The sequence below is a fragment of the Dromaius novaehollandiae genome, chromosome 3, assembly GCF_036370855.1.
Source record: "Dromaius novaehollandiae isolate bDroNov1 chromosome 3, bDroNov1.hap1, whole genome shotgun sequence".
Lineage (NCBI taxonomy): Eukaryota > Metazoa > Chordata > Aves > Casuariiformes > Dromaiidae > Dromaius > Dromaius novaehollandiae.
Genome location: NC_088100.1, coordinates 59,080,820 through 59,102,196, shown reverse-complemented (window position 1 = coordinate 59,102,196; position 21,377 = coordinate 59,080,820). Strand labels below are relative to the sequence as shown.

General features: G+C 40.1%; 1 protein-coding gene across 8 annotated transcripts in view; it reads right to left on the bottom strand.

Annotated features, from left to right (window-relative positions):
• NCOA7 (nuclear receptor coactivator 7) overlaps positions 1-21,377 on the bottom strand; it is a 104,047-nt gene that overhangs the window by 18,544 nt on the left and 64,126 nt on the right. For 6 of the 8 annotated variants that reach the window (XM_026105098.2, XM_026105097.2, XM_026105102.2 and 3 more), the window contains 7 exons: positions 12,439-12,518; positions 11,441-11,548; positions 10,014-10,115; positions 9,410-9,535; positions 6,890-7,074; positions 4,369-5,435; positions 2,554-2,722 (listed from right to left, as the gene is read on the bottom strand). In XM_026105098.2, coding sequence (XP_025960883.1) covers positions 2,554-2,722; positions 4,369-5,435; positions 6,890-7,074; positions 9,410-9,535; positions 10,014-10,115; positions 11,441-11,548; positions 12,439-12,518 — 1,837 coding nt within the window. The remainder of the gene's footprint in view (positions 1-2,553; positions 2,723-4,368; positions 5,436-6,889; positions 7,075-9,409; positions 9,536-10,013; positions 10,116-11,440; positions 11,549-12,438; positions 12,519-21,377) is intronic. The other 2 variants (XM_026105104.2, XM_026105103.2) reach the window with 2 other exon arrangements.

Here is a 21,377-nt window from a genome sequence, read left to right as displayed (position 1 = left end):
TTTCAGCAGAAGAATCTCTTCATCACTGTCCAAAAGCATGAGTGTCTCTCCACTCAAATGAACAGTTAACCTGACAAGAAGCTGCCCTGTACAGAGTAATCTTTATATAAGGCAACTACAGATGTCCATCCTTCCCATTACGTGCCAAAGGCAAGTGCTCCTGTGATTAAGCAAGCAGCACAAAGTGCTCTAGAGTCACTGATTAACTCAGCTCTGATGGTCGGGGTCTGGGAGCAACTTACTCCAGGCCACTCTCAGCGCCCTGCAAGTCACGTATGAAGAGAGAAGGATTGGGACAGCAGGCAGAAGGAAACAAGATTGAAGATTTATTAAGAGCCTTAAAAAAAAAAAAAACCTAAGTTTCCTCTCTGTATTAATAATGTCTGTATTAATAATGTTTCTGAAGCCTTCCACTAAAGAAAAAAAAAGTATGTATTTTAAAAAGTGAGGGGAAAAAAGTCCTCCTCCCCCTTGTGACTTTACCAAAGTCTGTCAAGGACATGAAAACATCAGGCTGTTTACACATGGAGCAGCAACTACGCTGGGAGCCGCCTGTTTAAGGGCCCAGGGTGAAAATGCAGCCACTTTCGCAACTGATTGCTGAAGCTGTTTTAACAGCACATGGTAGCAGTTCATGAAAAGATACAATTAAATGAAAATCAGAGTCAGATTTAACTAACATAATGATTATGGATATGCATACTAATTCCTTCACAATCTCACTTTTTAATTACTACAAAACAGTAAGAAGTTGCACAAGCTACTGTGACTGCATTGGACAGAAAGGGTTTTATTTATGCTGCCTTATGGTCAATGAGATGAGAGGTAGTCTGGTATTTTCATACATGAATATAATCTGCATTCAGAATGTTTTTAAACACAGTAAGTTATTTTGATAGACTGTATCAAAAATACATTGCAAAGCTATTGCAAATAGCCTGCAAATAGTTAGCCTTCTCAAGATGGAGCACTGATAACCCTGTGATTTCTGGTAAAAGTAGTGTCACCAGTGAGAAGGAAACGATACATTTTGTCTTGGGATGCATTGGAGAGATTAGAGAAAGCACTGATTTGTTACAGAAAGATGCATCTTGTAATAAAATGAAAGAATAGGTCACATCCTTAATTTCTGCCCTCTCCTCTGTGACTTTTTAATGCATCTCTATGATGTTAAAAAAGACATGTAAGAACAGCACCAAAATGACCCAATCTTACTACCTTCACCACTGAAATTTGACTTAAGATCTGAGTAACAGATTTGACAGCGAAGGTGCAGCCTGTCAGCCAACATGGTCAAGTACTGCTACAACAGCTCACTGCAGAAGTGATCTTTTCTCTTTCTAAAATCTAAAGTATTGAAAACTGGTTTAAACTTAAGTTCACAAATGAATTAGCTCCCATTACTAACCAGAACATTCCTGGTCATAAAATGACAAGTAGAGAAGTTAATTCCCAAGCGTTTGTTAAGAAATTTAACAGATTTGTCTGTTAAACAAAACAATGAATCAAAAACAACCTCAATTCAGTTCAATAGCTTTATTCAACATTGGATACACTATCCTCAAAGCAATGACTGGCCCCATATTATATTAGAGCATCATTCCAACTCCTATAAGTATTTGCTCACCCTTTAATCTAGAATTTCCTGAACCAACACTTTTGCAGTCTCTCAGGAGCCAAGGACTGGATTCAGCACATAGCAAGCAAACCAAAAGCTACCTTCAATTATACTCCTACCACCCTGTTCCAGCTGGATTAAACCTCCCCCGCCTCCCCTGGGCCAGCAGCTTCCACACTGCTCATCTGCTCAACACACTTACTTCTAAAACAAAAGAAATAAGCACATAAACCCATACACGCACTACAAATTAAAAACGAAAGAAGAAATATTCTGTAAAACTGTTAACAAGAAAAAACACAGATGAAAATTGACTGCATGTTAAAGAGACACCACTGAGTTATCACAAGTTCAGACTAATGCCTAATTCACCAAAAGTATGATCGCTGACTTCATATACAAGCATATAGATGTGCATAAAGCATCTAAATGTATTTTATCATCAAGGGAGGGATGAATTTTTTACATGGGCCTGAAGGCAGGAACAGCCACATCCGTTCAGTTAGGAGTGTCTCCCTTTGTTACGTTATGCCCTTTGCTCAGGTGAGGTATCAATTTTGGCACCGGCACCTTGCTAGATTCCTTGCCTCTCCTGCAAGCGCTCCACTTTTACCTCCCTCTTCACTCCCTAGAATATGGCCAAAATCCAGATGGTGCCTCAGTGCTTTTATGATGTATTAGCTGCACCTATATTCCTCTTTCCATCCTCCAAGTCACACCTGCTGCCTTTTTCCTTCGCACGAGGAGCCATACTGGACCAGCAACAAACGTTCTCTCTCTGGTGTGCAAGAAAATGAGGGCACCCTCTCTTTTCAACTCAGCCTCCTTGCTGCATTTGACACCTTCGACCAGGTAGAAAAAGTCAGATTCAACTCTAGAAAGCACTACACACTTAAAGAGACAAAAATGTTTTTACACGATGTGCTGCAGCTTACCTTTCCCGGGGAACAGCAAACCAGTACTCTGGTTGCTTTATCTTTTTACTGTACTGCTGAGACATGGTGGTGCTCTGAGATGCAAAGGATTTTCTCATGGGCTTGCCCACTTTAATGCACAGAAACATGGGAGGAGTCTTACTCTTCTCCTCTTTTGAAGGAAGCATATCTGAACAAGAGAGACAAAAGAAGTGGTCTGTTTACAGGACAGTATAATACTGCACCTGACAGAACAGCAGCACAAAGATCAATAACCGCGTGCAAAGGAATACTTAGAAGCACCACACATGCAGTTAAACTTGACACGTGGTTCTACAGTAAAATGGGCTGAATAATGGCCACGGTTTCAGAGCAGCAAGGATTTTACTTCCGTTTCATCACAGCCTATATCCCCCTTAGTTGTACAGCTGTTCACAGAACAGCCCTGTGAAGCTTAAAAGATGATGAGGGGTAAAAATTGGCAAAAAACAAAACACAGAACTGCAGTAGCCAGCTGGGAACAAACTGCAACGTGGAGCAGGCAAGGAAGGGGGACTGCGAAGAGAACACCATAAGCTGCTTTTGCCACCCCAGCTAGCTCAACCAACTGCACCACAGGCAAAAGGTAATGCAGTTCCTGTCTTGTCTCTCTCCAGATGGCTAATCTACCCAGGCATTTGAATCAGCCCAGGAAACTGATCCAGCTGAATAACAACTCTGTGCAAACACACACACATTCTGTTTATGCCAGATGAGTTCCCCAATTCTGATGGTCAGATAGACATACAAGCACCTTTTGCTTGAATGAGGTTTGCTTGAATAACAGCAATTTATATTCCTTAAACTGCCACCAAAAGTTTTTCATTGAAATATAGCCTCAGTCACACTGAATCTGCCACATTCATTTTAGGAGAATGCATACAACCATTTTTCCCCCCCCCACACACAAAGAAAGATCAACAAAAACAACCAGCAAGACATAAACCCTTCCAAAAAGAGAGGAAAAATCATTTTAAGAAAAACTGCTTCTGAAGTAAAGACTTGCACTCTAATTGTACTCCACTGCAATATGTCTGTGGCTGACTGAACTAGCAAGAGAGGAGCATCAGTGTTCTGGGATGTGCTAGTGCTCAGAGGCACTGGGCAGTGGTAGAAATAGTAGCATGTGAATATGCTATCTAAACTGAGATTTCGTTTTGTTTCATGTTTTCCAGTAACATCCTGAATTTTAACTATAATAATCCAATGGCCCAAAAAACAAGAAGGATCAGTCAGTAAGACTCTACATATATGCCCATTTATCACATCTTTAGGAGTACCCATAGCATGAAAGACACTAGGGTGATAGAAACGCAGTCAAGAATATTCTGGAACCCACTTTACAGCAGTGTACTACTTCTGATTCTGACTCTCAGAAATAAATTGACAGGCTTCACTGAAGAAACAGAACTTATCAATATGGACTAAAAATTCCCAGGTCATGATGTGTTCCTATCAGTACTACAACTAGATGACATTTTATTGTCCTTCTTACAAACAGTACATACAGGTAATGTATTTATAAACAGTAATCACTAAATATGGAAAGAGCAGGCAAGCTACTTGTCAAACTAGAAGCTTAGGAGATTTGAAGACTTTTTTTTCTTCTAAATAGTGGAAAATAAGAATATATATATAAAAAATATATATAATATATATATTATTTATTTATTTACAGGAGCAAAAAAGGACCAGATATTATAGAAAGAGTAGATTTAGAGCACAAGGATCAATTCAAAGGTTACCGTCATAATGCTGGCCAGCTCTCAGAGGAAACAAGGAAAACCAGAGACCTACCTTCAATTGGCACTTGAATTTTCTGCAGCAGCCACAGTCTGATTTCTGATTGATTGTCTAACTGTGTTTCTTGACAGGTCTTGTCTACAGCTGGTACTAATGAAGAGTCCACAGACTCTTTCAGATCCTTTTCCTCTGCTGCTGCTGAGCTGATTTCTAATAAAGGTGCTTTCCTTTCAACAGAGCAGGATTCAAGCTCCATACTTTTAACTGTATGGACTTCATTAGCTTGGGACTTTGAACTGCTAAGTGTAAGGTCTATGCCAATTGCTTTATTGTTTTCACCCTTCTGGATTTCAGCCTTGTGCAAGTCTTCAGATGACTGAGACCCATTCCCATCTTTATTGAGGTAAAATTCAATAAGTTTATCTTTCTCTAGCTCTTTCTTAGTGTCCAATGCAGTCTCCACCTTACCTGTTGGGGAACTGACACATTTGTTTACTTCTGGAATAACATCTTGCTTTTCACACAGCTCTAAGTCTAAGTCAGCTTTAGGTGCAATACTGTCCTTTTTTTCCAAGGAATCAACTGTCAAATGCTCCTGGACTTCTGTAGTGGGTTTGGTTACCTGCTGCTTAGTTCTCCCCAACTCCCTGGGGTCAGCCAGAAAGCCTTCCATTACTGAGCCTTTCCTGTCCAACCCTCTGTCCATACAAGATGAAGTCTCCTCCAGTTCAATGAAATCATCCTCTCCTCCTCCCAGAAGGGAGTTTTCTTTGGTTTTGATGGCTGAAACGTTTTTTTCCCCAGAAAGCTCCTTGGCACGTGGCTCCGCAGCAGACTTTTCCAAATGCTCAGTGGCACTGATGTTGTTAGGAAACTCCAGTGATTTTGATTTGATTGAGCCCGTACTCTCAGAAGACTGAAGAACTACAAAATCAGCAGACTTCTCTGTATCTGAAGGCTTTATTTGTTTGGCACCCAGAGCAGTGGATGAATCTCCATTCTGCTGCCTCTTTTCCTTGCTAAGAGATTTGAATTTGCTGAAAGGATTGATATCTTTCTCAGAAGAAAGGTCTTCCCATTCTCCTGGCCTGTACAGAGGACAAAGATCCTTTGGTATGTCACTGTCAGGGAAAATGATGGATGTACATGGGATGTTAAAAACGAAATGGAAAACAAACAAAACGGAAAAGAAAAATAATATATCAACTTAACTTAAGCTCTGAAACTCAACTAAAAATTATTTTCTCCAAAATAAACATACACCAATGGAAATAAGTGACATAAAAAAACAAAAAACAAATAACAAACAACAGATAAAAATGTGGGAAGGATAATACTTAAAAAATGAGTAAATCACTCTGCAGAATATGCCACCCAGGTGAAGAAATGGTACATATGTAAAGAACAACATGCAAGTCAGAAGTTCAGTAACTAAAAACCACAGGACATGTACTTAGCTCTTGAAACTTCATTCATGCCATACCAATAATGTTACTTCTCCCACTTGCAATGAGTCAAGCTCTCTAACCGTTCAGGCTCCTCTAGTCAGTACAAATGTGCTTTTGAGAAGAAAGCAGATCAGATATAAGCCGTACACTGTTTAAACACGTTTACTGCAAAGCAGTAACTGGCAATAAGAGGTTGAGGTTTTTTTAATTTTGTTTTTCTCCATCATGAAAATGTACTAATTGAATGCAGGCTTCCCCAAAGAGAACTGGAACAATGATAAAACATTTCAAAATAGAAAGTTCTCAAAAACGTAACAGCATACAACTTAGGCTTTGTTACTGATAAAAAGTTTAAGGTGGATAAGAATACAGTATTTTCTTCATTTAGAATTTAAAATACTCTAGTAATAAGCATAATACAGATACCTAGAAGTTTTTTTAAGGTGACACAACAGAGGGAAGCTAGCTGAACTTCACTGACCAAACAGGTGTTGCCTAAATTATGAAGACAAAATCTTGCATAGAACAAATACATAAGCAATGCTTACATTATGCATAAATGAAACTGTAACAAAAAAAAAAAAAAAAAAAAAAAGCCTATCATGTATTACAGCTTCTGACTATCAAAGTATTTCTGGTTCCAAAGTAGAAGTATTCTATAGACTGATATTTCCGCAAGTCCTGAAGATGGCAATTAACTTGCTGTTACGTTCAAAACTTTTTAATAATACTCTCAGTATGGTCCCAATAACAATACACAAGGGTCTAAATCTAAGACTCTTCACTTCCATTGAAACTATGACGCTTTCAGCAGAACCTCCCCATGAAATAACCCTAGAGACTGCAGAGTACATAAGCCTAACCTTGGCATGCCACCAATGCTTTTAATCACTTATTTTTACCTGTTGTCTTTGCACTTTGGTTTTCTTATTAATGACCCATTTCTCTTTTACTGCCAAAGAAGTGTTTTTAAAAGAACAGCACCAGTATTCCATCATTCCTTTGTTTGCATTTTCTTCCTCTGACATGTTTTATCCTCCTGTATTAAACCTCATTCTTATTTTTTCCATTTCCCTCTCCCTTAATGACAATTTGTAAACATAAGTTCAGAAAAGAACACTCCTTACGATGGCAATGCATCTTTAATCTTCATGTGAGAAATGTCATTATAGAGAGCTATAGAGACCACCTCCTCCATGGGGCAGATGAGCCCATATTCTTCACAGCCATTCTCAATCACCAGAGGATCAGACTTATGTGGGTCAAACATGATGTTGTTTGGAGTTACTATCATGACTCCTCCAACTACACCCTAAAATAGAAGTAGTAAGAGTTAGCACATCACATATAATCCATTTATCATTTGGTATTGGCTTTTAGGCCACTAGCCTAGAAAAATCTCTCATATGCCTCTTTGCAGCTCCTGTGAGGCAGTGCTTCCTAATGAAACATTTTGGTTTCCAATTGCATCAAATAAGACATTGCAAGAAGTGTGAAGAAAAAGACTTCTTAGTGACTCTCCAAATCCTGGCTAAAAAGTACAGAAGGAGGAACATCATCTGAACTATTCAACTTTCAGTGTTGGCTGCTAAAAGCTAAACCTGCAGTTTGTTAATCAACCTCAGACAAGATAGGAGAGGTGAGTTTAAAAAAAAAATAAGCACCATTTTAGTCTGACTACAGCCAACTTCATATGACATGTGAATTCATATGCAAATAGCACACCTGGTGGCAGTCTCACTTGTGGGAATGTCAGGGTCACCATTCTAACCTAAATTCTACATCCCCTTGATCTAGTCTTCAAGAGGTACATGCAAAAAGCATATATATAGCACTTTGCCTAATACGAAGCTGCTTCTCTGGTACCACTGACCCACAAGTATTATACACAGCTGCAGAAGATGCATTTAATTCTTCAAAATTTGCTTTAGCCATGGATTTGATCAGAGGCTGCATCAGCCATTATTCAACATTTACTTCAACCTGTGACATCTGACAACGTTTGAAGGTTTTCAAATGAGATTTTTAATTTGTTTTTCCTGCACCTTCTCTCCCCCAGATGAGGTGCAAAATTCACCAGACCAACCCAGAAGCTGTGCACAAATCATAAAATCTGACAAATAGGAGTCACAGGTCAACAAGACTGGCCTACACTGGAGATATTATTAGTTGTTAAAGGTCATCTGCAAGGCATGCAGAGGGGAAGCTAAGAAGTAGGCAGCTCTATGACCATGAAGTATTCATCTGGGAGAAAAACTAATAACTTGATGCTGGCAGGTGAGCACACGTCCACCTGCTCTCTTATAAAGCAATGTGTGCATGTGCTTCCCATATGCTTCCTCCGTATGACTCGTGTACAGGCAGCAGGTTTGCGTTCGGACAAAAGAACCTGATTCAAGTGCAGAGACTTCAACAACAGGTACATACTTGATTTAGGCAGGAGAACAATAGATGCTTCAGTAGGTTGCACTTCCTATCCAGTCACGAAAGGAAGAAAAGCAACAAGGGATTCTAACGACACAGGCAAAGAAGCTGTCCCACTTCTGACTGTCATGACTGCAGGTGAATTTTTCTATCCCAAAGCCATAAAACTGACACGATGCCTTCTGCACCTGGCAAACATCACCCAAATTACAGCAGTACTGTTGCTTTGTTATGTGCAGGAAATGAAGTAGCCCTCTGTTACTTTTTACAAAATAGCAGATTATAGAAATTGCAGAGTGGTTTTAAATGCAGTCTGCACCCACTCAATGCTAACAGAAGCCAAAAAATTTAAGTATATATGCATCCTTCTTAGCATGAAGGTCGTAGGACGAAGGAAAAAAATATATTTAAAGTACAATGATTAGCTTTTCCAGTGTTGTAGATTCCAGAGAGCTTGAAAACCCAAACATGCAAACCTCTGACTCCAGTGGGAATCAACAAGAGCTGATGTACAAAAGCACACAGTTTAAGACGACAAACTCTGAAATCTTTAGCAGAGACGGAGGCTGCCCAAGCTTTGTGCTTTCACTTCTAATACAGTTGCTCCCAATTAAAGGCTACAGTCCCAGTGGGAACACGTTACAAGAGGACTTGCAAAGGAAGGAAAAAAGAAAAAAGAAAAAAAGGCCATACAATGCAATGCTTATATTTGTATTGGGGGTTAAGTGACATTCATTTGCAAGAGCAGAAGCAACATGCACATATTCGGAAATACTGCTCTGGAATAGCTGAAATTTAACTTAAACTCATAAATGAATTAGATAGGCACATACTCATTTTATAAACCATTGCACAATTTGATGGAACCGGACAACTAATCCTGACACGTCTGAACTCTGAAATGCAATTTTTTTCTGTGCAAGGATTATCTAGCAAAACACTCTGAAGGAGATATTTCTAGTAAGACACTAAGGGAATGAAGATGGGCAGAAGAAAGAGCTAACCTTCCATAAAACAGTTATCAAAACAGATACAAGTAATTAACAAATAATATAGCATATTACCATGGCACCAATATAGCATCGATAGATAAAGCTGTCATGACATTTACATTCTTTACAGATGTGGTATATGTTTGGCTCCCCAGCTACTCATCTCTTACCCAAACTGATTTTGCTTTTAAAGGATCTCAAACAATGCCCGAAGGGCTAGGTTCCACCTACCTTGCCATCTGTGAAGTAACGACAATTCATTTTTAAAAACTTGACAACCACAGGCTCATCTTCTTCTGAAGTAGAAGACAGGACTCTCTCAACTGGTTTGAAGGCCTTTCTTGCCAAATCAGCATCCTTAAAAATGAAAAATGAAAAAGCTCAGTGCAGGGTTGGAGGACCAGTATCATATACTCTAAGATTTTGGGCAACTAAAAGAACAACTTCTACCAACTGTTTTCCTTTTGCTAAAGGAGAAAAAGTTGCGGCCATGCATGTATGTACAGACACTTCACACAGTATTCTGTATGTAAGAAAAGCTTGTAACATTAAAAAAAAAATTACACCTTTTTTAATTCTTCTGATGCACTCTGGGCCCACTTGAACTCACATTGGGTTTCCAAGATCAGACAGAGCCCTTTATTTGGAATAGTTTAAGCAATGGCATATTTTGTACTACAGCAGGTTAAAGTTAATATTAGTCAATATTAACAACATTATGAGGTCTGAACTGTAATCTCAAAACCAGCTATTTACACAGCCCAGAATCATAGCTTCAAAATCAGAGCAAAATTATTTAGAAAGCATAAGACCAGTAAACCAATGTTTCACTTACAGGGAGTTTATCATATTCTGCATCTGATGACGAAGGAGAAACAGGAGCACCAGGGCTGAAAGATGACAATCTCCCAGCTCTTGTTTCTGGCACAAAGAGAATCTTTAAAAAAAAAAAAACAAAAACAAAAAAAAAACCCATAAGTTGCAAAAAGTTACCGTAAACACCCATTTTCTACTACAGAGACAACCCAATATCCGTCACTCATGATTGCAATGCACTCTTCAACTTCTCACTCTAAAGTCCTCCTTCATTAGTGCTGGTGGTGGGGCAAATGCAGATTTCATTACAGGATATAGTCTTACATCTTGTGTGACAGGCAAGAAAATAAAATATTTTCCCCAGGGCAAGAACCTCCTTTTTTCCTAGGTTACACTCCCGATTTCTGTATTAGCCGTGCAACTATCACAGCTACAACACTAGTAATCATAAGATTACTAACTTTCACTAAGTTGTAACAGCAAATTTTGGAAGAAAAAAGTAAGACCACTCCTGAAAAAGGGGGGATTTTTCATGCTAGAAGCTTATAATGCTTCACTCTGGGCTGCCTGTTTCCAAAACCCAGCATTTTAGCATTTTTTACTTCATTTAAAAAAGCCCTTAATTAGTACAAGTGCATTCATACAAAAATATAATGCTTTGTTTGATTTTTTTACAATTCATCACAGTAGACGTCCCAATTTTTCAACTGTAGTACAGCTTTGAACATTCACCCCAAAGAAGATGTTTCAAAAGTTTAAGGAAAAAAAAGAAATCATAGACAGTTTAGTTTTAAACTAAACACATTGAGAAAAATAAAACCATTTAGTTTATCGCAGCCTTTGTCTGCTCGGTAATCTTAGGCAAGTCACACCACCTCTTTATGCCCTCAGTTTCCCCACCTGCAAATTAGCACACTTCACTCTCTTCATATCTATGAAGCAGAGGCAGAGATCTACTCTTTATAAATCAGGTGTTAGCCCTCATATTTCCATTTCCATTACTTGAATCTCCCCCAAACAGCCCATCATGTATCCATCTATTTCTCATCTTACAGGAGACTGACTCATTTCTAATATAAAGGCAAAGAGTCATTTCAATTACTGTGTCTAACTCTTTCATGCATTATCTAGCATTTATCTAGGCTTTTCAAGAAATCAGCTCTCTTGCAACAGATACATTCCTCTTGAGCTTCAGAGTAATCTTAAAGCTTTTGTGACAGCAAATAAATAACAAAAAATCAGACAACGCAATTACAAAGTCCCATTCCACCTCCCCACCCCACCTCCACCCAGGGAATGATCTAGTAAATTTCCATTTGAGGGATTTAAATTACTGTCCTTTCCCCCTGTATCCGTGTACCTATAAGATATGTGAAAGGAGTAAAAAGTCTTCAAATACGTAGCAAATAATCATGCTTCAGGTATTAAAAGCCATAAAAGATTTACCTGTCCTGGAACAATTGTGTGCGTAAAAAGCTTATTGAGTTCCACAAGCTTGTTTGGGGTGATGTTAAACTTTAATGCTATACTGTTTATGGTGTCCTGATTTCCAGCCTGAAGAAAGAGTTGAAGCTTAAGATATGGTAGTGATCACATACAGCAGAACAGCTGAACTAAAACCATTTAACAGACTGTTTTCAGGGAACAAATTTGATAATCTAACACATCTCCTGCTTAGTAGCCTTATTTTTTGTAGAAAGTGTGATAAGTCAATTATCAAGGGAAAAAAATTCTCTGATGCTATACAGTAGATAAAGCACAAATGTGTTAAAGATGCCACTCATTTTGTCATAAAACTTAGTTGCAATATCCCTTTAATGTAGCACCACCTTAATTAGAACTGGTATGGCAAGTGGGGAAAGGACACGTATGTTGAGAAGTTCATTGCACCTTCATCAGTCCCAGCAAGTAGGACATTTGCTTTGCTCCCAGCTAGGACACTAGTCCTTTACATTCACATTGTGTAGGGGAGCATCAGGGGCAACCTCTGTTCAGGGCCTCTGGACACCACAGATGTGACTTTCTGCACAGAGGTACTCCTTCGAGGTATGGCGACAGTACCTGGGGTTTCAGTTTAGAAAAAGTCATCTCTCAACCATGTTAAAGGTCATCACAGACCAAAGAATAGCTGTCCTAAGCAACATTGTGGAATATAAGTCTTTTTCAGAAAAAGAAAAGCAATTAGTCTATTAAAAGGCCATGTTGCAGATATAAAAACAGGACAGGCAATTTTGAGAAGAGACAGAACACCTGGGTTGAAAGTGGTTCTGGATTTGACCCTAGCTCTCCTCACCCAAGGATATTTGGAACAATGCCTACTAAGATACATACAAATTACAATCAGTATTCATTTGGTGGTTTCAGTTCTGTGTCATTTTGGCTATCAGTCTCTACAACTCCACTTTTGAAAAGCAGAAGTAAACAAACCACACACCAATACTTACAGTATATTCTATGGTGCCATGAGGTTTCTGAGAAACCATTTTTTTCTCCTTCTTTTCATTGGTTTTGTTTTGATTGTCATCTATAGAGGGGGAAAAAAATCATTCAAGCAACTCACTTTCAATACATTTGTCTATCAGTGTGTTTCAAAGGAGATTTACAGGATGTGCAAACTACATCTGTGGATAGGAACACAAAGACATGTCAAAAATATTAGGCCCTAAAATTGCATTGCAAGACCAACACAAATTTCAAATACAGCAGTTTTAGTAATCATTCAGGAACTCTGAAAGAGTAATTTACACATGCTACCGTATCAATACAGAACTGCTCCCATGTTTTTCTAGTTCAGCTGTTGAATGTAAGCACCCGCTGTGATAAGCTGCTAATAATGCTCAGGTGGAAACCAGCACACAAATACATGCACTGATCCTGCACCAGTATGACCACAGCACATACTGGTTAATCACCATTTCACCATCAGTACTTCATATTTAAATGCTATCTTAAACTTAAACCAAGTAGCATGAGCTGGGTAGTTATTTTTAATCCTTACCTTGGCAGAAGGTAAGCAAAGCCGAGGACTGGGAAGACCCCTTTGCCCCGCGGGTCCCAGCTCCCCGCAAGCAATCCCAGCCCCGCAGCGCCCACAGGGCTCACCCCCCAGCCCCGCGTACCTGGGGGAGGAGAGGGTGGCATGCAGCCCCAGCTCCAGGAGCAGGGCCAGGCAGCAGCAAGGCTGTGCATGGTGGACCTGCACACCACAGCAGGCCAGCTGCCGGCCCTGCTGCCCCTCACAGCCGGCCCCTTGGAAAGGGTGGAGGAGAGGTCCCTGCTGCCTCCCAGCTGGATCCTGCCGCCTGGCTGAGATGGGGAGAGGCAAGAAGGAAAGGCACAGCTGGGCCTAGCAAACAGAGCACCGGGGGCCAGAAAAGGGGAGACGCTGACCTCCTGAGGGGACTGATCCTGGGGTCCAAAGCAGAAGGACGTCAGGAAAGAAAGGACAGGGAAGAGTAACCTTGCTTTCTGGCTCACATTCAGAGTTTGCTGCAACCTTTGCTACTGCCAAAGAGGCAGACAGTAAAAAGAAGGGCGAGGACTCATATTCCCAACTGTAATGCATACAAAAAGAAAGGAGGAGCCCAGAAGTATGTCACACTTGATCCTTCCACCAGCTCATTTCCACAAATCAGATTAACGCTCAGGACTGCCTCAGCATTTTCTAAAGACTAGAGCTACACAGTCAGATGACTTTGCTTTCAGACAACAGAGATTCACACAAGCTCAGCCTGGTCTGCACATCAAGGTGTTATGCAGCCCTGAGAACTGCCATGGTTAGCAATATGACACATAGCAAAACAACTTTTCCCTTAGCATAATAGAGGGGGAAGACATGCAGGGACTAAATATGCACAATTTAAATGCCCAGGGACAGTACGTATGGCATCAAGGACAGAGAGATAAGAACAGGAATATTGCGATTAGGCTCGCTTTTTGCTACTAGCATTACGGAACAAAGTGTTATGCAAAGATTTCATCTCTGAGACTGGAGACCCCAGAGTAAATCTTTTAGTATCAGCATTCTTGCTGCCTCTTTCTGACCATTTGCATTTTCATCATTGTCATCATCTTCCTCAGATCAAAGTCAAATCAATCTATGGTGAAGGACAGAAAAGCAGGGTAATGACCACAGTTAGTGGAACACAGTATTAAACCACCAGCAACAGAATGCCAATAGGATGGACAGAGGAATGACAAATAGTGGATGTTGCTCTAATGCATTATTCATGTGCAATTGCTGATATGGACACAATCCCACAAGGAGAAACTCCTCTAAGAATGAGCTAAATTACACTACTCTGTGCTACTCAGGAGATACTACTTCTGTTACTCCAGGGTAACTAGAACTATGCAACACAAATATGAAGGCGAAATACCTAAGCTACATGTGACCTATCACTAGATTATGAGAGACAAAGCAAGATTTATAGATAGAGGCAATCTTCTATTAAATCAGTTGGTCTAGTCAGAAAAAGTAGGCAAGTTTTCAGATATTTTAGCTCTTCCTCAGCTCTGAAGCAGCACAAGGTATGGTAACAGTTAACAATTATTTGTAGCTAACTAAACATATATCAGAAGATATATGGATAAGGTACAGGTTCCCCTATACCTTAGGGGAACAACAAAACAAAAGTAATCCAAAGAGAGAGACAGAGAGAGCGAGAGAGACAACTTGTACGTGTTGAACGTGAAAAGGTTACATCTGTGTATGGATGGAAGGAATACCAGGGTGCAGTAAACAGTTTCTCTGTTGAGTCTACAGTGTTTAGTATTAGATAATGGGTTTCAGTTTTAAGATTTGGTCTTTGGAAGGTAGGAGAGGTGACAGAGCTGATCATGACAAAATATGGCACAACAGGACCCCAAAATACTACAGCAGTATGTTAACATTCAATATGTTAAATACTACAGCAGTATGTTAACTTTCAACACCACAGCTCCCTGCCTGGGAGGGGCTGTTTTCCCCTCTCTCACCTCCCTCCTGCTTTTAGAAGACTTAAATTTTCAGGTCTTCACAGTTGTCTTAGCTGCATAAATTTGGAGTTTATAACATTTTAATGGATAATATTTTATAACCCAAAATACCATGTTGGAAGGAGACATACGATACACTAGTTCTTGGCTGACAGAACTGTGTCCTCACACAACTGTGATGCAATACAGCAGTGTGAGCTAGGTGCCCATACTTAAATTAAAACCCCAAACTATATAGACAAGCAAAGAGAAGATGACAAACTAAGTTCTTACCAAATATATTACAGAGCTTCTTTTGTTCATAAAAGTCAATAAATCCTATGTATGCCCAATAGCTAGTTGGTTAATTTTTCTTCTACATCCACCACTTATGTTCAAGCAAGTAAGCTGTTTTTTGCAACTGCAATATTAATAGCATATGCAAATATGCTTGAATATGTTTAAAAACTTCTTAAAACAAAGTCAATTTAAAATAAAGTAGTTAAAGAAAACTTTCCTCTGCAAGTTGGAGATTTCAGAAAAGGATGTTATTTTTCTCTGTATCGAGCTCACAGTATTACAAATGCTGCCAATTTAACTCATTTTAAAGAAAATGAGGAATGCTTCATAAGATATCCACATTTACTTTCAGCAGTGATGATGGCTGTCTTTTAATACGTGGAAGTTTTTTGGGTAAGATTCTTAAAAATCAGATGTTTTTATAAAATCTAAGAAATGTTTCTTCAAGATCTTTGTTAGTTGATTTGACCCTGTGACAACTTTCATGTCATCTTCCCTCATCTTCATATTTTTGGAATTTTGTGAGTTTTCAGTGCATAATGAAAGAATGAGTATTTCTTAGAACTACTGCTTTAAGCTGAAGTTTTTCCCAGATGACATAATGCAAAGCATGTTTCCCCTCTGCCTTGCAGAATGAGGGCTGGGAGTTAAGTGCTGCATGCTCTGAAGCAATCTGCGATAAAAGGGAGTGAGGGAAGGGCTGCAACACTCACATGCATGTTGCAATGGCAGGAGATTCATGCCAGTGAAAGCCATGTTTTCTCTCTCACCAAAAGTAGTAAAAGCTGTTCCTTTCTATCCTCCTCCTCCTCTCCTAAAAAGGTATTTGCCATACCTTAGTCTCCTGGAAGCAGAATGCCTGCAGCTGCTGCTGTGTCAGGAAACCCCTACAGACTTATCCATAACAGGCTAAAAGGAGCCCTCACAGTCTGTGTATCTACCAGTCTACCAAAACCCAAACTAGACACCTTGTTTTTCTTTTTTGTTTAATCCCAACAATAAAGTATTGTGGATACCATCGTTACACTAGCCCTAACTATTTGACAGGGTACTGTTCCAAACCACATTGTATCACTTCAAATAGCAGAAATTTTTGACTTCTCCATGTTTCTAATTGTGCATATGAAGCTCTAAAACTGTACATGTAAACCTTATCAGCTCCTCAGAGGAAAAAAATCTAATGAATCCATTAAATCTGACAGATACTCCTCATCCCATTTACTGTATATGTATAGCTAGGCCAAGGTCACAAACTAAACTCTGCATGAATGGTTACAGAGAAAAATCCCAGCAAAGACAGCAGAACACCACAATGTACTATTTGTCCAGTTCCCTCATCCTCTCTCATTTCTCCTTCGGGAATCCAAATGTGTTCGGACGTGATCTGCAGGCAGTTTGCTCTGGTGGTAGTCCCAGGAGCACCCAGAGCACACCAATGTATGATGGACTCTAGCCAGACTGATCCTCTCAGTAACTACCTTCCTTTCAGACATAACTGGGTGGAAGGGAGATGCCTCCTCCCAAGCTTTAAAATAAAAGCAGCTAGCTACCTTCTGAACTCGAACGTTGCTTAGCGGTACAGTGACTGATGGTTCTGCCTCCCAAATTTTTCCTGCACTGTACATATGCTGAACAGGGGGTATTACAAATCTGAGAACTGAAGAGGTGGTCATGCAAATTTAATCCCACTGCATTTGCAAGAAAAGGGTGGAGTGGGTGGACTGAACCTCTCTGCATTTTCCAGAAACATGCAAAACAGGAATTATGTAAAAATAGTAATATTAATGAGCAATGAAAGTGAATACTAAGTGAGAACAGGCAAGAAAATACAAGCCTATTAAAGGTTGACAGGACTAGAATGGGTTGGGTTTTTTTTGCCCTTATCAATATATCAAACCCAATTCAGTTTTTTTAGTAGATTGTTCACATTTCTTTTTGCAATGCTATGGGAAACCTTACAAAAAAAGGAGTAGCATACCAATAATTTGGAAAGCAGCCACTGATGGAGTACGATAAAGAGGTCAACCAGTGCATCATCTAAGAGGCCTTGACATATGATAGGAGAATTACACCTCTGCAACTACGTAAACAGCTATATAAACAGAACAGAAAAAGAGGTCAAGAAGAGTTAACAGAATCTTGGGCTGCTCATACTGAGATACAACATCCCAGTGCAAGAGGATACCATAACCATTAACTTCATGGACTAACCTGCTGCCCTCTGAAATCAGCAGGAGGTTTTGCAGTACTAGCAGTGACAGCTGAACCATGCCAGACAGTTTCCAAACCATCAGTTTGGCTGATATCAGAAACACTAGTAGGAGTGTCGACATAAACAGGGAGCCACAGAACCGACTACTTTCCACAGCAGGCAAATAAACCCAGCAGCTGAAGAGAACAGAAGCACTGACATATTCAGTAAGACCAAAAGTTCATTTTTCTCATCAATATCTGTCTTCTACATAAACCCTTAAATAAATGCTTAAGAAGTGCAACAGCAGGATGCAAATACAGTAAGCAGCCTTTTCCCTGACTAGACTCCTTAACTCCCAGAAATGAAGGATTTCCTTAGCTAGAAAAGCATCCACTAACCTGCCCAGTCCCTTTTGGCCTCCACACTCTCCCATGAAAGTGGGCTCCAAAATGTCATTCTTCGCTACCGAAAGTGGTGCTTCCTTTCTTTTACTTTAAACATGATTAATTTCACTGACTACCCTAAGTAATGTTATTTTAAAGGTGAATGAACGATCATTCCTTATTCGCCTTCTGCTTACTGTTCATGACATCACAGACCTCTATATCTTCCCTTAGTTGCTTCATTTTTTCAGGCTAGTGCTAGCATACTTTAGACACTTCCCTACCTGTGATCCCACTGGCTGTCCTCCACCGAACTTTCTTCTTCTAATACATCCTTTTTGAGATGGAGGGAGGAAAACCGCACACAGTATTCAAAATGTTGAAAAAACATGAATTTATATGATGTAACAATGGTTTCCTTAAAACTGTAAGGATATATACTAGTCATCTTTTTCCACGTCACTGAGTACTTCACTGCGGTTTTAAGACATTACTGTCCCATGTTGCTGTGACTGATTTATTAGAGGAAATAAAAACAATGTAGCTACAGCCTAGCCAACCAGGACTAAGGAATGAAAACCTGAAGGTAGCTTGCAAGAATGTGGAATGAAATAAATTCAGGGGAGGTAGTAATCACTTCCAGTAATCTAATTACACACACACACAAAAGCGTACTGATACGGAACTAAGCAAACAAAGCTTCTTGGGGTAGTTACCTTCGTTATCAGCGAGTGAGGCCTGATACATCTCTATCATAATAGTCAGTAAGTAGCACAATAAGCATCACTTGAGTCATTCTAGAGAGACACAAATACCTCAAGAATGTGGAAGTCCTGCTTTGGCTGGTATAGGAGGGAGGGGGAAGATTAACGAGTTTATCTGAACTTTTTTTTTCTTCATCTCTACTTTTTTTTTTCATCTCTACTTTCTAGATTGACATTTTAACAACTTTCAGCAATGCTGCTGCGCAGAGTTCTTGAATCCATGTTGATTTCATTTTGCGTTGGTGCAGGCATCTTTCTGACTCTCCTAGTTACTCTCAATCTGAACTGCTGAATACCGTGTGTAATAAAATCATTATTTTTTATTAAAGGTCTTTCTTTCAGCTACCCTCAAGCCTGGGTGAACCCCACCACCACAGGGGCTAGATCTGGGACATCCCCCACTGAGTTCAGCATCCCAGCGCTACCCAGAGATAGCAGCAGCATCCTAGCAAGAGACCACATCCCCCCTTTACCCAAATGGATGCAGTGGCAGTAGCTAGGCGCATGTCCATAAAGAGGCCTTTGGCTTTTAGGCACCTGATCAGACCTCTCCGAGGAAAAGGCAGCAAGTTAGGCATAAACATCCCCCGGCCCAGGTCTGGGCATCAAACTGCTACCATTCTACAAGCAAGGCAAACTATCTTAGGTGTTTGTTGTCTGTTTTTCTGTTCTGATTTCCATTTCTCCCACACCCTCCTGCCAAGCGCTCACCATTATTCCTGCATATTTTTCCTCTACTGAATCACAATATTCCTTTGTTTTCCTCTTTCTCTATTGCTGGAGTCACCTGAAACAAAAAGTCAGCTGTCACTCATCATGACCATACCTGTGCTCCTTAGCCACAGAAACTTCCCCTGCTGAAGGGGAACAGCAATTCCCAGAGCAATAAAAACCCAGCCACGTGATTCTGAAACATCTACAGCTTGAGCAATTTTCCACTGTTTTCATTAACAACAAATGGTTGTGATTCTGCCCTATTTTCCAGTTAAGTCTTTTAAAGGAATGAAAAGATCACCAGAAAATACAGGGCCCCCCAAAATCACAACCTGTTCAGGGAACCAATATAAAAAAGGCTGCAACTCTTTCTGCTATAAATGAAGACCATATTTTAACATATTTGTAAATAAGAATTTGGCCGCTAATATTCCCTTCTACATGGAACATCCCAAACATTTGCAAGAGACTTAGACTTAAATCCCTTTCCTAATCAGTTATCTACCCCTTCCTTCAGAAAAATGTGTTTTTAGTTGCTCTGGTTTAAACTGAAAAGGCACAGAACAATTCTGTGTATTTTTAACAATTTATTATCATCTGAATGTGCTGCACCAAAATGTGAAATGATCACTTTCCATACTACTAAAGTCAATGCAACAGAGTACCCTTTGCCATCCTTCTCTTACAGCCTCTTAGTGCTTCATACCCATGCACAGGACTGGAGGAAAGACAGCACCTACACTTAGGCGGTGAGGTATTTTTAGGCACTGGGACACGCAGAGGTGCCTGCACACTGTGTTTTGAAAGGAATCAGTCAAGCTGAGGGATAGAGAAGGTCCGCTCCAACACGATTCCTCCCACCAGGCAGCCCTGTAAAGAGACACTGCCTGGGGCAGTGCCACAGTCCTCTTTTGCTGGCACTTCACACATCAGGCATGACAGACCTGCTGGAGTGACACAGAGCAAGAGACAAGAACTGTAAGGACAGTGCAGGGCACACGAGCAAAGGACACAAAGGAACTGAGCAGCTCTTACACTGAAGATGGCAAGATATGCACCACAACATTCAAAGTTTCCTTCATGGGAACTTGTCTAAAAAGCGAGAGGAGGAAGAAAAATCTAGTTAAAAAGGTCACTAAGGTTTGGGGGGGGGGGGGGGGGGGGAAACACACACAAACCCCTTAACTTCAGAGGGAGGCAGTTCATATGATACAACTACCAAGACAGTAATTTTGCACATTGAGAAAAAAAGAAAAACACACTGAAATGCAGCCAGGAGTCCAGTGCTTTAGCTCCACATCTAATCTGGAAAAAAAATATGGCAATAGTTGGAACATACTGAGACTAGGGTGTTGCCAAAGTGGCATGTCACCCAGAAGAAAGCACTAAAATGGAGTGGCTAGAAAATGATTTAAATTGAACACTACTGTCAGAAGAGAAGCTTAAAAGAGTAGATGTGCAGTGGGGATGTCCAGTAAAGGTAGGGGTAGAGGAGTGTTCCTTGTGGACTACATGTTGTCTGATGACATAGGAAGGATTCAGATCAACAGATAACTTCATTTCAGTCAGAAAACAGATGTACTACCTGTACATTGGGCAGATAGAGACCAGTTCTTGAGAAATAGGTCATGGTGATGTTTATCAAAGTGCAGCAAACCCATAAAGAAAGCCATTCTAGATGCACTCTTTTTGTTGATGGAGCCTGCACAACTGTTCGCTGCTAACAGGGAATGCTGATGGGCAGTGAGCTTCTGCCTCAACCTCCCATGAAGTCCATCCCCAGGAAAAAGAGATGGGCCATTCTCTGGGAGCTCTCTCCCACCTTTTCACAGGTGCAAAACAGCCCATTTGCAGTGTGAATATTTTGGGTCACAAGGAAGAAGGAAGGAGAGAACATGAGGAAATGAAGTCATCTTGTAGCCTGAAACAGGCAAAACAAGGTTGTAAGAGGTAGCAGGTTTCTGTTAAAGCAATTGATATAAGTGGAAAAATGTGAAACCTTCGCAATCACAAACCCACTTTTCAGGTCAGAGAAGCAGCGGGCTTTGCAGCTAAATACAAGTTAAGAACAT